Genomic DNA, 14,346 nt, shown 5'->3' on the forward strand with positions numbered 1-14,346 from the left:
ACCCTTTATGTTACCTTATCTAAAAACATTAAGAAGGCCCCCACTCAGTTCCTTTGAACTAGTACTGGGGCCTGAACTCAGGGTCTCATGCTCTAGACTTGGCTTTTTCATTTAAGGTTCATGCTGTATCATGTGACCCATGCCCCCACTTCTGGCTTTTTTGTTAATTGGAGATCAGAACCAAAGAGCCAGCTGGGGCTGGCTTTGAAGTATGATCCTCAGACGCAGCCTCCTGAGAAGCTAGGATTACAAGTGTGAGCAAAGAGTGCAAGGCTGCCCCAGTATCTCCTTTTCTTTTTTCTTCCAGTCCTGGGGATTGATTGAACTCAGGGCCTAGTCACTGTCCCTGAGCTTCTTTTGCTCAAAAGCTAGTGGTCTCCCATTTGAGCCACAGCTCCACTTCTAGCTTTTTTAACTGAAGGTAACAGTCTCATGGACTTTCCTGCCCAGGATGGCAAACCCCACTCCTCAGAACTCAACAAGGATTACAGGCATGAGACACTGGTGACAGGCTGCCCCCAATATCTTAGTTATCTGAGTTCAAACCCCAGTACTAGAACACGTGTGCGCGCGCACACACACACACACACACACACACACACACACACACACACACACACACACACACACACACACACACACACACACACACACACACACACACACACACACACACACACACACGGACTGCCATTTACAAATCTAATCAAATATTTTACTTTATTTATTTTTTGTTGGTCATGGGGCCTGAACTCTGGGCCTGGGCGCTGTCCCTCAGCTCTTCAGCTCAAGGCTAGCACTCTACCACTTGAGCCACAGCACCACTTCCAGCTTTTTTTGCTTATGTATGCTGAGGAATTGAACTCAGGGCCTCATGCATGCGAGGTAAGCACTCTACCACTGAGCCACCTTCCCAGCCCCCCAAATATTTTAAAACATATGTGCTATTTGGGTAACTGTTTCAGGTTTCCATTTACCAAATGAAGTTAAATGAAGTTGGACTTCTCTCTTTGTAATATTAAGTCTTGGGGTCCTATATCAATTGATGAACATTTTGTTCCAATTTATTTTTCAGACATGAAAATGATCACAGAATAATAGTACAAGATATAGACATGTGTGATTCACAGTAGAGCTTAAAATTATGCTATTTCTAATGTTTTTCTCAAAGAGGTGACATTTGATATTTACGTTGTATATAGAACACGATTAGGGTTTTTGGCAAACAGTCTACGGTGACTCTAAGTTTTAATCTGAATCATTACATTATATCTGATTCCTGTTCTACAAGTTGCTCACTTACTCATTTGTATTTTCGTCCAAAAGATTAATAACTACACCTCCAGCTGGGTATTGTTCTACCCCAAAATAACTGTAGTTTTTGTAAATCTAGAAATTATCTCCTCAAAATCTTAAGAAACATACATTATGAGCCAAGCTCAACTGAGAAGCAATGAATGCCATTTCACTTTTATTTCTTTCATCCACTTCTGTATTTACAACTATTTTCCACACACCAATAGCAGCTAAACTAAACTCAAATGGTACCAAAGTCTCTGATGTAGAATTATGTCACTAGAATAGCCAAACACTATATATACATATATAATAAATGTATTGTCAAAGTACCAAAACACAGGAGTATCCCAGCACAAACACACAAACACTGTCTGTCTCTCTCACACACACACCACTTACATGTTCACAGTAAGTAAACCTTCACAAAAGATGGAGGGATGACTCATATATGGTGTTTTAATTGGAATGTATTTTTAAAAATCTAGCTCTAAAATAAACTATTTCAAGCAAATCTCCTTGAAAATTCCTTCCCAAATTTCCCAAAAATTTATTCAAAGATTATGCCTAGTTCCTGTGTTCCTGTATCTGCCTGATCCATTTCCCTTCAGTAATGACTAAGAAGCTCCACTAGAGCAGCACGGCTGAGCACGCAGGTGCAGGGCCCCAGAAGTTGGTGGCTTAATTCCTCAGGGGGCTCTGGGAAAGTGCTACTCACTAGGAAGCATGGAGGCTCTGAAGGCCCACTAATTCTATTTTTTCCTCATTCAAAGGAGCCTCAGCAGGCTTTTTAAGGTAAGCTCAGATGCTGGCAGTCAAAGAGGTAAAGAAAGTCCCAGAAATTCTGTCAGTGACCCAGGTTAAAAATCTACCCCAGAATGCAGATCAACTCACAGCCTTTCTCAGCACTAGCTGGAAGACTGCCAGCACGGCTAGTCCAGGAACCACACTGCCTGGAGGCTTGGACCTATTCCAGCTCAATCAGGTCTCAAATAACTTCTGAAAGAAAAAATTGATTGCATCTAAACCAGTCCTTAAGCTTAAGACCATAAGTATCAAGACAGGTCTGTGGCTATCGGTAGACAGCCATTTTGTGAATTCTAAACTTAATGAAATTTAAAATTCAAGTAAAAATTTATTGAACATAGGTTGCAAATTAGAAATTTCAGCTCCATGTATTTGAAAACAAGTTAAAAAGTTGTGATGAGCTGATTTCATGTCATAACCTTTCCAATGCAGGTGTTTATACTTCAAATCTGCTATGTCAAAATGCACAGCCAGATAATGATTTAATATGCAGTCATTGAGACTTTATGGAGTCTGGAGATCTTTGGAACTTTAAGACAAGTACAAATGTTTCAGTTGGGAAATAACCAGAAAGCAACTGCTACATAGAACTGTTCAATGGATCCTTTGGAAGAAGGCAGAGAGCTAGTCAGAAAGTCAGCAAATATATTGGCTGGCACTTGCTACAACAGCCAAGGGGAAAAGGAAGTGATCTGCAGGCAAAAGAGAAAAGCAGTAATGCAGAACCAGAGCGGGGACCAGGGACAAGCAGACAGTAGACTCACTCAGTTCCTCACCTGAAAAAAAAAAAAAAAGGCATAGTATCCATACTTACTTCACAGGCTTGTGGAGAAATTTAATGTATGAACAGAGGTAAACACTTGATAATATCTGGCAGATAGTTCAATGTTTGAAAAATGGTCATTAGTATTGTCATAGCCAAGCAATAGAATCTGAGGATTTATCCGCATGGCTAAACTTGGGTGGAGAGTGTTTCAAGTTGAGAAGACCAAGCACCACTAAACACACAGGTCAGAGTAAAATGGTAATGATAACAGAAAGAGAGCAACTTAATGAGAGTGGATTAGGTGACAGAAAGTACCAGAAGCCCATGCATGCATCAAAGGGCCTTGTTCTGCAAAGTAGGAAATACAAGTTTCTAAGACAACTAGAAAGAGAAATAATTCAACTAAAATGAAGAAGTCTTTTTGTTCTTTTATTTTCTACTGTATTGGGTTTAGTGAACAGCAAAATAAATTACTGTGGAAGGAAACTGTTACAACAATTTCAAGTTATTTTGGAAAAAAGGGGTGGAGCAGATCAATACAGGGCTAAACTCACAAAGGGTTTAGAAGACAAAGGGAAGGCAGCATGAGTGTCTTTCAAATAGAGGCCTAGTCAGACCAGCCCATTTACATGGCTGCCTGGTCTAGTTGGTTCACCGCTCCCTGTGAAGGCCTCTATCTTCAACCTGAGATCAAACCCCAAGACAATCTTGTCAATGTACCCAGTAAATATAAAGGCAGGAAAATAGCCACTACTTGCCACTGGACACCCATACACATAATTAGCATTCACATGTTCTAGTTTGCATCATTAGGAGGCAGGTGGTTGGCCAAATTTAAGAAAGTAAATGAAGATCCATAGAAAGCAGAACCAAAATTGTTACTTACCAAATATCTTCTGGCCAGCCATACTTTATCAGATCTTCATCTACAGTGAGATACAAGAGAACAAAGTCAGGGAGAGCCTTTGTGATCACAAGGTATTTTGTTCATAAATTTATAACTATTTAAATAAAAATCTAAAGAAGAGGAAAAAAGGGAGAGAGGGAAAGAGTGAGGGAGGAAAGACAAGTCATCAGATGAAGATGGATTTATAAGTTGGAATGGGGAGAAAAAGCAAGTTCTTTTACTTCTGCTGTAACAGAAGTGAATAAAGGAAGTTTTACAGCTTGAAAATACTGAAAAGTAAAAATAATTTTTACAACTAAATGAGATAAACTATAAACATTTTTATACTTCTAATCCAAAGCTCAAAGATAAAATGGTTTTCCTAAAATTTAAAAATAATGTATTGCACTTTAATTCTTCACAATGATTTGATTAAATAATTATAGAAAATTAGGAGTAGCACAAATAAAAATTTAGGAGTAGCACATATAAAAAGAAAATAAAAACCAGGCACTGTGGCTCATGCCTATAATCCTAACTACTCAGGAGGCTGAGATCTAACAAAGTTCAAAGCCAGGCCAGGCCAATAAACTACTCAGAAAAAATTGGAAGTGGTGCTGTAGCTAAAGTGGTAGAGCACTAGCCTTGAGCACAAAGAGGCTCAGGGATAGCACCCTGTCCCAACCCTAGGAGTGGGGGGGAGGGGGGGAGGTGAGGAATGGGGAGGGGGAAGAAAGAAGAGGAGGTGTTTTGTTTTGTTTTTTATTGACCTGTCAGATAATTTTTTACAAACGTCTTTGGAAACAATACAGAAACATCATACTAGTAATATACTTCTAATAAGTACATTAATAATTTGCAATTATTATGCTTAACATGTAAGTATTATACACCAATTTAAGAACTGTAAACAGAATGGATGCTGAAGGCTCACGCCTGTAATCCCAGCTACTCGGGAGGCTGAGATTTTAGGATCTTGGTTCAGAGCCAGCCCAGGCAGGAAAGTTTATGAGAATCTTATCTCCAATTAACCACCAGAAAACTGGAAGTGGCGCTGTGGCTCAAGTGGTAGAGTGCTAGCTTTGAATTGAAGAGCTAAGGGACTATGCCCAGGCCGAGTTTAAGCTCTAGGACCAACCAAAAAAAAAAAAAAAAGAATCGTAAACAGAATTTGTAAAGTATTTATATGTTCTGTTTTAAAATGTAATGAAGGGCTGGGCATGGTGATATATTCCTCTAATTCCAGTACTAGCAAGGATAAGGAAGGGGGGATTGTAAGTTCAAGGCTAGCCTGAGACACACACACACACACACACACACACACACACACACACACACACACACACACACACACACACACACACACACACACACACACACACACACACACACACACACACACACACACACACACACACACACACACTTACATACATCAATGCACCCAAGAAAGTATAGTCTATATAACCTGAATGGGGTGTTTGCATACCAGTCTTGGGTAAAAGCAGTGTCAGCAGATGTAGACATGAATTTTCTGGGGGCTTTCAACTAGCTTGATTGGGAAGCTGAGCAAACAAGCAACACAACAGGTAACAGAAAAAGAAATGTCAAAACAGGAACATCTCAATGTGCAATGTGTGGCTCTCTGGTGACACCTACTGGCTATGAAAAGAACAGACTTGCTGGCTGTTGAGCTATGTGAATGGTTTCCTCTTAAAATGCATTTACATTCAATCCACTCTTGAAAGTCAGAACGATTAGAAATCCATGTGATGCATGTGCTCCCAGCAAGAAGTTTGGAGACTGCAGGGCCCATTCCAACAGGGGGATAGGAAAGACAGACAGCTCAGATAACAACGGAGACTTCTAAAGTTAAGTTCTATACCCACCTACAATCATGACAGCAAAGTTTAGCCCTAGAGGTACCATGCAGACTTAACCCTGCTGACATCCCCATGGCCACATGTGTCTCCACAGTACCAATCCCCACAATTGCTGACCCAGCCCCGCATCCGTCTGGCAAAAGCCTCCTCAGCTCAGCGCCCTCATCAATTACCTCTTGACCCTCTCCTTCTACAGCGCCTATTAACTTAATCTTGTCCATACATTTTGTTTTTTTTCACGGAACACCATTTTAACATCAAAGAATGTCTTTGACAGAACACAATGATTGAAATTTTGCCAACATTTAAAAAAAATGAATTATGCCTGTCACTTTAAGGAAAAATACTAATAGTACTGTTGGCCACAAGAAAAAAAAATCTCTGTAGTACAAACAAAATATTCATACATTTTAGAAGCAAAATGTATTTTTGGAGAAGTGTTAGGTTCACAATAAAATTGACACAAACTTCTTTTTGTATGAGTCAAACCTAAATACCCTAAATACCCAGAGAGCTCACGGCTGGCACACACTCCCACAAAGAGAAGCCAGGAAACAGCATACTAATGCAGAAGGAAAAGAGGAATGGTAGGAATGTCACTCACACCATTGCTAGCCACCAGTGTAAACCAGAAGCAGGCCAGCCTTTCACTGTAAGATGTAAAACCATATCCCCCAAGCTGCACAGTGTAAAATCTAAACAACTGTATGTAGCAGCGTGGCTGTAGGCACTTCTGTTGCTGAAGGCTCAGATCCCCACCCCTGATGTCGCAGGAGGAAACATGGGGGGTCTTGCACTGTGCATACTGCAGCTGTGCACTGATTTCTACTGCAGCTATCCAGGACTCTTGCTGCAGTGGCTTACTGCTCTGTGGACCTCAGGGAGACAGCCGCTTCCTCCACATCAGGAGGATACCAGAGAACAAGTGAACATTACCAGGAGAAACCTAAAATTCAAGCATTAATAAACCATGGAGTGTTTCACCATTAGGTGATTCCAAAAGTCAATGTCATTAGTCAGCCAGGTGCCCATGTCTCACACCTGTAATCCTGGCTACTCAGGAGGCTGAGATCTGAGGATCAGTTTGAAGCCAGCCCATGCAGGAAAGGCTATAAGACACTATTTCCAATTAACTATCAGAAAACTGGAAGTGGAGCTGTCGCTCAAAGTGGTAGAACACTAGCTTTGAGCAAAAGGAGCTCAGGGACAGCGCTCAAGGCCCTGAGTTCAAGGCCCATGCCCAACCAAAAAAAAAAAAAAAGAGAGAGAGAAAGAGAAAGAGAGACAGAGAGACAGAGAGAATCCTATACACTACTTACTGTTAAGACAGATTGTATATTGTTCAGATGTGCTCTTGGAGTTACCAATAATTCCTTCTTTTACTCTCAAACATGTGACAATTTGACAATAAAGGTTTTGTTTTGTTTTTTTCTTTAATGAAAAAAAAAACCCCAGAACTTGTGGAGGTTACCAGAGGTTGGGGAAGTATGGAGAGAGGGGATGGGAGAGGGTGGGCAATTAGGACAATTATAATAGTGCAGGAAAACTAAGTTCTGGTGTTCTATTGTACAGCAGAGTGAATACACTTAATAATGTGTAACTTGGGCTGGGAAGGTGGCTCAGTGGTAGAGCGCTTGCCTTGCATGCTTGAGGCCCTGGGTTTGATTCCTCAGCACCACATAAGCAGAAAAAAAAAGCCAGAAGTGACGCTGTGGTTCAAGTGGTAGAGTGCTAGCCTTGAGCTGAAGAGCTGAGGGACAGCGCCCAAGCCCAGAGTTCAGACCCCACGACTGGACCCCCTCCCCCCCCAAAAAATAATAATGTGTAACTCAAAACAGCTACAAGAGAGGATTTTTGAATGTTCTTACTACAAAACAATGATGTCTGAGATGGTAAACATGCCAGGTACACATATTTGATCAATACACAATGTATGTATGTATTAAAACATATGTGCAGTTATTGGTCAAGTAAATTTTAAGAATTAAAAATTAAACTCACCCAACAATTGTGGGAGGCAAAACTTACCTGTTGGAAATCTCAAAATCAAATGCTTTTGAAAACTTACTTTCATATTTATCCTTTCCCATGTATATAGTGTAAGCAGATGAATTAACTAAGACAAAACAAAAAGAAAACAAAAGTTAACTTCATTACCAAAATATTGTCTCATGGGAAAAACAAGAAACAAACTATGGAATTTGAGATTGGCAAACCATAGCCCACCTGGCCAAACTCAGCCAAACACAACCTATTTCTGGACAGCTTTCAAGTCAAGAATGACTTGCTTTTTTTTTGGTGCTGGTACTGGGGTTTGGGGCCTGCTGTCTCTGAGCTGTTTTGTTCAACGCTAATGTTCTACCACTTGAGCCACAGCACCATTTCCAGCATCTCGTGGTTAATTGGATTTGAGAATGAGAGTCTCACAGGCAGAAATCTGCCTGCGACAGCAGGTCTTAGCTTCTTGAATAGCTAAGATTATAGGTATAAGCCCTCAATACTCTTTACCTTTTACATTTTAAAGATAAAGCGAAGATTAAACCACACAGCTCATAGAGCCTAATCGTTCACTTCTAACCCCTACTCCAATCCCCAAAGAAGTTTCCCATTTGTTGCTAAATGACTCCTCTCCTGTTTTTTTAATGTCGTTTGTGGGGCCTGAACTCTGGGTCTGGGCACTGTCCCTCAGCTCTTCAGTTCAAGGCTAGAGCTCTTCCACTTGAACCACAGCCTCATGCATGCAAGGCAAGCACTCTACCACTGAGCCACCTACCCAGTCCCTCCTCTCTGGCTTCCTTAGGATTCAGCCCCACGGCAATTCTAGGTCAATCTACCTCTGCCTTCTTCAAGGGTTAAAAACAGACTATACCCTAACAGTTTAAAAGAGGTTTCTATGATTAGTCAACTTCTATTTTGCCTAATCTCATTAGTTGTTATCAGTTAATAGTTCAGTGTGCTTCACTTAATGGAAATCCTCTTCTACTTCCTAAACCACTGCCCCCAACTTCTTAAAAAAAAAGGACATCAGAACCACCTGATTGTGCCCAGCTCTACCACAGACAACTAATCCCAAAAGTCTGGGGTGAGGCAGAAAGCCTTTAGGTTTTCTCAAGGCTTTCTAGATGTTTCTAATGCAAAGTTAGAATTAGGAGTTTAAAGTGTAAATTAGGTGCTAGGTTGCCAAGCTAGTCTACCAAAAGTTGTTTTGCCCCAATGGAAACTAAACCTGTGAATGGGTCTTCAGTCTATAAAGCACAACAGCTGGTGGTATTATAAAGTCTGTGCCACTATGGGGCTGGGAAGGTGGCTCAGTGGTAGAGCGCTTGCCTTGCATGCCTGAGGCCCTGGGTTCGATTCCTCAGCACCACATAAGCAAAAAGAAAAAAGCCGGAAGTGGCGCTGTGGCTCAAGTGGTAGAGCGCTAGCCTTGAACTGAAGAGCTGAGGGACAGCGCCCAGGCCCAGAGTTCAGGCCCCATGACTAGACCAAAAAAAAAAAAAAAAAAAAAGTCTGCGCCACTTAACAGAACACACTAGTACATATGTGGTCAGAAGACCAGAGAGCAGCATTTTCATATAAATGCTTAAATCAAGGCATGCTTGCACCTTCAGTACAGAGAAACTTCTCTGTCTATTCTCCTGGCCTTCCTTGGGGCGGGAGATTCTTGATTCCCTCAGGCTAAGACAATGACAGAAGTCCATAATTCCTTGGAAGTTGAGAGACCTAACTTGAAAGGAGATGTGGGTTGACTCATTGACAAGGATACTTAGCTTCAACACAGCTTCACAAGAAGGCTGATAAGGCCGTTGAATAGTGAGAATGAATGCCAAAGGGTAGGAATAAAATGAGTGTTTCAAGTTCTGTATGCACAGTCTAGTCCACTATAAATTCTTCATGTGCACGTCTTTTTATATAATTCTATTATTAATTAATTACATCTATTAATCTCTAATTCTACTGCAATTCTACAATTTTGAAATGTTTTATTGAATATTCCCCCAAACAATGATGTTCATCTTACAACCTAAGGATCATTTACAAAGGGAAGGGGTGACATTGTCCAAAAAGAAATGTACTTTTTTTTTTTTTCGGGGGGGGGGGGTGTCTGGTCGTGGGGCCTGAACTCTGGGCCTGGGCGCTGTCCCTCAGCTCTTCAGCTCAAGGCTAGCACTCTACCACTTGAGCCACAGCGCCACTTCTGGCTTTTTTTCTTTTTGTTATGTGGTGCTGAGGAATCGAACCCAGGGTCTCATGCATGCAAGGCAAGCGCTCTACCACTGAGCCACCTTCTCAGCCCAAGAAATGTACTCTTTACCTGACTTATATACCTGTAACCTGTCTATACATCACCTTTAAAATAAAAACATTTTTACAGAGGACTAATTAAATATACTGTAAAACAGCTATAAATAAAATACTACACACCCATTGTATGAAAAATGGCATTTTTGTGCATATGTTAAAATTCAGCTTATAAAAACTGAATTAGTATGTTATGGTGTGCATGCACATTTACATGTTTATATGCACAACTTTGTTTGCATGTATGGGTATCAAGTTACATTGGGTCACTTGCTTATAAAGTACACAGAAAGGTTTGCAATCGGAGCAAAAGGGATTTAAAAAATAATTAAAATAGCTAGGATATGTCAGTGGCACAAGCCTGCCATTTTAGCTATTCATTGTGGTTCAAAGTCAGCCAGTGCAGAAAAGACTTCAAGACTCCAACTAACCAGTAAAATGCTAGACTGAATACATGTTTGTTTTTTGATCAGTTGTGGGGCTTGGACTCTGGGTCTGGGCGCTGTCCCTCAGCTCTTCAGCTCAAGAGCCCTCTACCACTCGAGCCACAGTACCATGTCCGGCTTTTCTGCTTATGTGGTGCTAAGGAATTGAACCCATGCATGAGAGTCAAGCCCTCTACCACTGAGCTATCTTTCCAGCCTGAATACATGGTTTAAATGGTAGAACACCAGCAGTGAGCAAGAACGTTAAGCAAAATGCAAGGTCCCTGAGGTCAAGCCCTAGTACTGCCACTAAAAATCAATCCATCCATTAATAAGGTACCAGTAACTCATGCCTGTAACTCAGGAGGCTGAGACCTGGAGGACCAAGGTTGAAAACTAGCTCATGCAAAAAACCTCTGACTCCATGCACACGGAAGTGGCAGTCATAAAAACGAAATCCTGCTAGAACAGACAACAGGAGTCCCTGCCCTCACGTGGCTGACACCAACTGCGGCCTAGAGGGCCGCTGGGGACGTCACAGGTGTGCACCTACACTAGCTTGGCCTGGCGCTCGGTCAGGAAAGCTAGGCCAGAGCTATGTCCGGGGGGGAAAGGGTTAACGGGAAGGAGCTTCGGGACCGGACGGCGTGGCCGCGTTTCCCGGTCATTCAAACGCAGCGCTGCTTGCCTGTCCCCCAGGCCGGTCGCTTTTCACTCCACCCGGCGAGCGGCTCTCCGGCGCTTCGCAGGGCAGGCGGGGCGGGCCCTCCTCCGAGGCCGTGCCCGGGTGTCCCGCGTCTCAGCCGGGGAACACCGCGGGTGCGGCCGGAGGAGGCCGCGGGACCTGGGGGACCTGCGGGGTGTGTGGGTGGGGGGGAAGGTCCCGCAAATTAGGGGGCTCGGAATTGACCCCCGGTGCAGCGCCGGCAGGCCCCGCGCCACACCCCGCACCGCCGGCGGCGCGAGGGGCCGACGCGCCGCAGGACGGACCGACCGGCGGCGGGAGGAGGGGCTCGCCGCGGGGACGCGGACCGGCCGGGGGCGGCGGCGGCGGCGGCGCGCACTCACCGCCGTTGCTGGTGAAGTAGAACACCATGGTCCCCGGCGGCCGCTCCGCCACCCCGCGCCAACAGCCGGACTCGGATCCTGAAGCTCCGGGTGCCAGAAGCGCCGCGACGGCCGCCCGCCGGAAGCCGCGCGTGCACTTCCGGGTTACGTCGGGTCACGTCACAACGCCGTCCTGAGATGCCATCTTTAATCCTGGGGCGGGAACTAGAGGATTTGAAGCGGGAGAGCGAGCTGTTGCCGGGGGAGGTGGTGGCCGGCAGGGCCGCGGCTCAGGCGGAAGAACGCCTGCCTGCGAGCACGCGGCCCTGAGTTCAAACCCCGCGCCGCCACTACAATAAAAGTAATGACGCCGCGGGGAACCGCCACCGGCGCCATCTTGTTGGGAGAGAGCCGTTCACTTCTCCAGACTGTCCTCACCGCCGGAAGTCCCCGGGCCGAGCGCTTCACGGGCACTCAGTAGGAGTCCATTGAGTTTTAAATGAACCCACGTTCCTCCGCGCGGTGACCAAGCCTTTTTGTGTGCTTGGTCAGACTTTAATCCACCCGGGCACTTCCTAGTCAGATCTGGCTTAGCAAAGATCTCCGCCGAGTTGGGATGGCCGGAACCCTCCCGAACCCTCCCACCACCTCCTGCGAGCCGAGCCAGTCCTGCTGTGCCGTGGGGGCTGTGCTCAGTAATAACGGAACAACTCTGATCGTATTCGCCCTGCTTCGGTGGTGCTGAATACGTTATTCTTACCATGTTTTAATAAGCAAAATTGTTTCAGAGGTTTTTTTGTTATTTGTTTTGATTCGAGGGCCCTACACTAGCTAGGCAGACACTTAACTGCGGAGTCACTCCTCCAACCTATTTAATCATTTTTTTCTGGAACATACCACTCTACTTCTTCCATATATGTCTAATAACCCTTATAGTCATCTTTCTCCTGTGCCTGCCTGCCTCTGCGTGGTTCCCTGGGATGGATGGAAGGATCCTTCAAGGTGTACGTTAGGTATATTAATTTCATCTGCCAAACAATAAAAATGGAGTACTACACTCAGTATTTTGCTAAGGTTAAGTAAGTTAATAGGTATCAAAAATTTAGAAGATCGCAGTTAACTGAGTTGCTAGCCAGTAAAATGCTGGTCTGAAGAGTTTGTTAAACTGTTCTACCTTGAAATCTAAAGTACACATCTCTTACCTATAAGGTTGGGTAAATCATAAACCTCAGAATCTCAAAGGCCCTCTTGCTATAAAGTAGAATATGTATAAAGTTCATTACAAACTTCCAGCACTAAGTTTTGACTTGGTTACTTTTCTTACTTCTGGTGCCATAATTTTGGACAGAGTTCTTCCAGTAGGCCCCAATAGACCAGATCAAGTCAAAATGGAGTCGCTCATGCTAAATACCATTTAATCAAACCCGAAGCTTTAAAGAAACAACAGGTTCTAAAACATAGCAGTCTTTTCTAAAGATGGGGAATTTCAGTCTAGTTGAATTTGCACAATAGAGAAGTCTTTCACATTTTAACTCTTACCAAAAAAGTCCCTTGAGGTAAACTGCTATCAACCTGTGCTTTTCCTATTGTTCCCGTTCTTCCTTATCACAAAATCCACTGTTCTGTTAGTGCCCAACAGGAGCTTTTCTTCTCTTCTTACAGAAGAGAAGCTTCCTCTATTAAGTCCTTAATAAAAGCCAGTAAGATCTTTAATTTTTTGTGCAATTTTGTCTTTTGACACTTCAGTCTGACCAACAACAGTAATTAAAAACCGAGGGGTCATAGTTTAAGAACTGTCATGTTGGGGCTGGGAAGGTGGCTCAGTGGTAGAGCGCGGGAAGGTGGCTCAGTGGTAGAGCGCTTGCCTTGCATGCCTGAGGCCCTGGGTTCGATTCCTCAGCACCACATAAGCAGAAAAAGCCGGAGGTGACGCTGTGGCTCAAGTGGTAGAGCGCTAGCCTTGAGCTGAAGAGCTGAGGGACAGCACCCAGGCCGAGTTCAGGCCCCAGGACCAGACCAAAAAAAAAAAAACAGTCATGTTTCCCCACGTAAGAAACGATGTTCCATAAATAATCATTGTTTTCAGCTTTATGCTCTGTGAAATGGGAATGATACTACATACCTCACCGTGAGGAGGACTAAATAAACTGTTGGGTTTTTTAAAAAGAGGTAGCCGAGTAAGAACTGCACCAGCACGCACGTGGTATTCAGATAAGGGGTAGGTTTATTCAGTAGACCTGCTTGGACCAGGCAAGGTTGGCACTCCACGTGGCTGGGAAAGAGAGAGCAAGAGCTAGAAACGAACAGAGAGAAAAAAGGAGAGTCTGGGCCTGGGCTAGCCCTTATGTAGGGTATGGGTGGGGAAAGGTGTGGCCACATCAAATTCAGATGTGACCTCAGCAGGTAACGCAGGTACTGGGTGGAGACTTTGCTGCGAGGAGGGTGGAGTCTGCTCGCCATCCAGGAGCGGACCTTACATAAACTATATGAAACATCTGAGAATGCTCGGATCATAGCAGACACTCATGCCCTGACCTAATTTTTACAACGTAAAAGATACGTGGAAATAGGAACCTGAAGTATCAGTCATTAAAAAAAAAAGTACCGTCGAACATCCAATGTGCAGAAAGAAGTGCCTCAAGAATCTCAGAGAGATTACAAAAAGCTTCATACACCCCCCCTGACCCGAGAACGTTTTGGATGAAACTACAATTCCCAGAATGCACCTTAAAAGGCCTGAGGGAAGTGGAGTCTAAGGGCCAAGCTGCGGGAGATTGACAGAAGTGAGCTTCCCCCTCCCCCACGCCCTCCAGAGAAATCTTTTCTGCCTCCTAAGGGCGGGAGAACCTCGAAGCCGGCCCTCTCGGAAGGGCGGGGCAAGCGCTAAGGAGTGACCAATCAGAGGGCCAGTCTCTGAGCGGTGACGAATCAGAA

At 44.0% G+C, this 14,346-nt stretch overlaps 1 protein-coding gene across 2 annotated transcripts in view; it reads right to left on the minus strand.

Annotated features, from left to right (window-relative positions):
• Positions 1-11,548, minus strand: part of Ccdc25 (coiled-coil domain containing 25) — a 34,963-nt gene extending 23,415 nt beyond the window's left edge. The window contains exons 1-3 of one of the 2 annotated variants that reach the window (XM_070016734.1): positions 11,434-11,548; positions 7,707-7,754; positions 3,756-3,795 (exon numbers count right to left, since the gene is read on the minus strand). In XM_070016734.1, the coding sequence (XP_069872835.1) occupies positions 3,756-3,795; positions 7,707-7,754; positions 11,434-11,461 (116 nt within the window). In that variant the 5' untranslated portion in view covers positions 11,462-11,548. The remainder of the gene's footprint in view (positions 1-3,755; positions 3,796-7,706; positions 7,755-11,433) is intronic. The other variant, XM_070016735.1, reaches the window with a different exon arrangement.
• Between the last annotated feature and the right edge of the window lie 2,798 nt (positions 11,549-14,346).

The sequence above is a fragment of the Dipodomys merriami genome, unplaced genomic scaffold, assembly GCF_024711535.1.
Source record: "Dipodomys merriami isolate MVZ:Mamm:240054 unplaced genomic scaffold, mDipMer1.0.p SCAF_12, whole genome shotgun sequence".
Classification (NCBI taxonomy): domain Eukaryota; kingdom Metazoa; phylum Chordata; class Mammalia; order Rodentia; family Heteromyidae; genus Dipodomys; species Dipodomys merriami.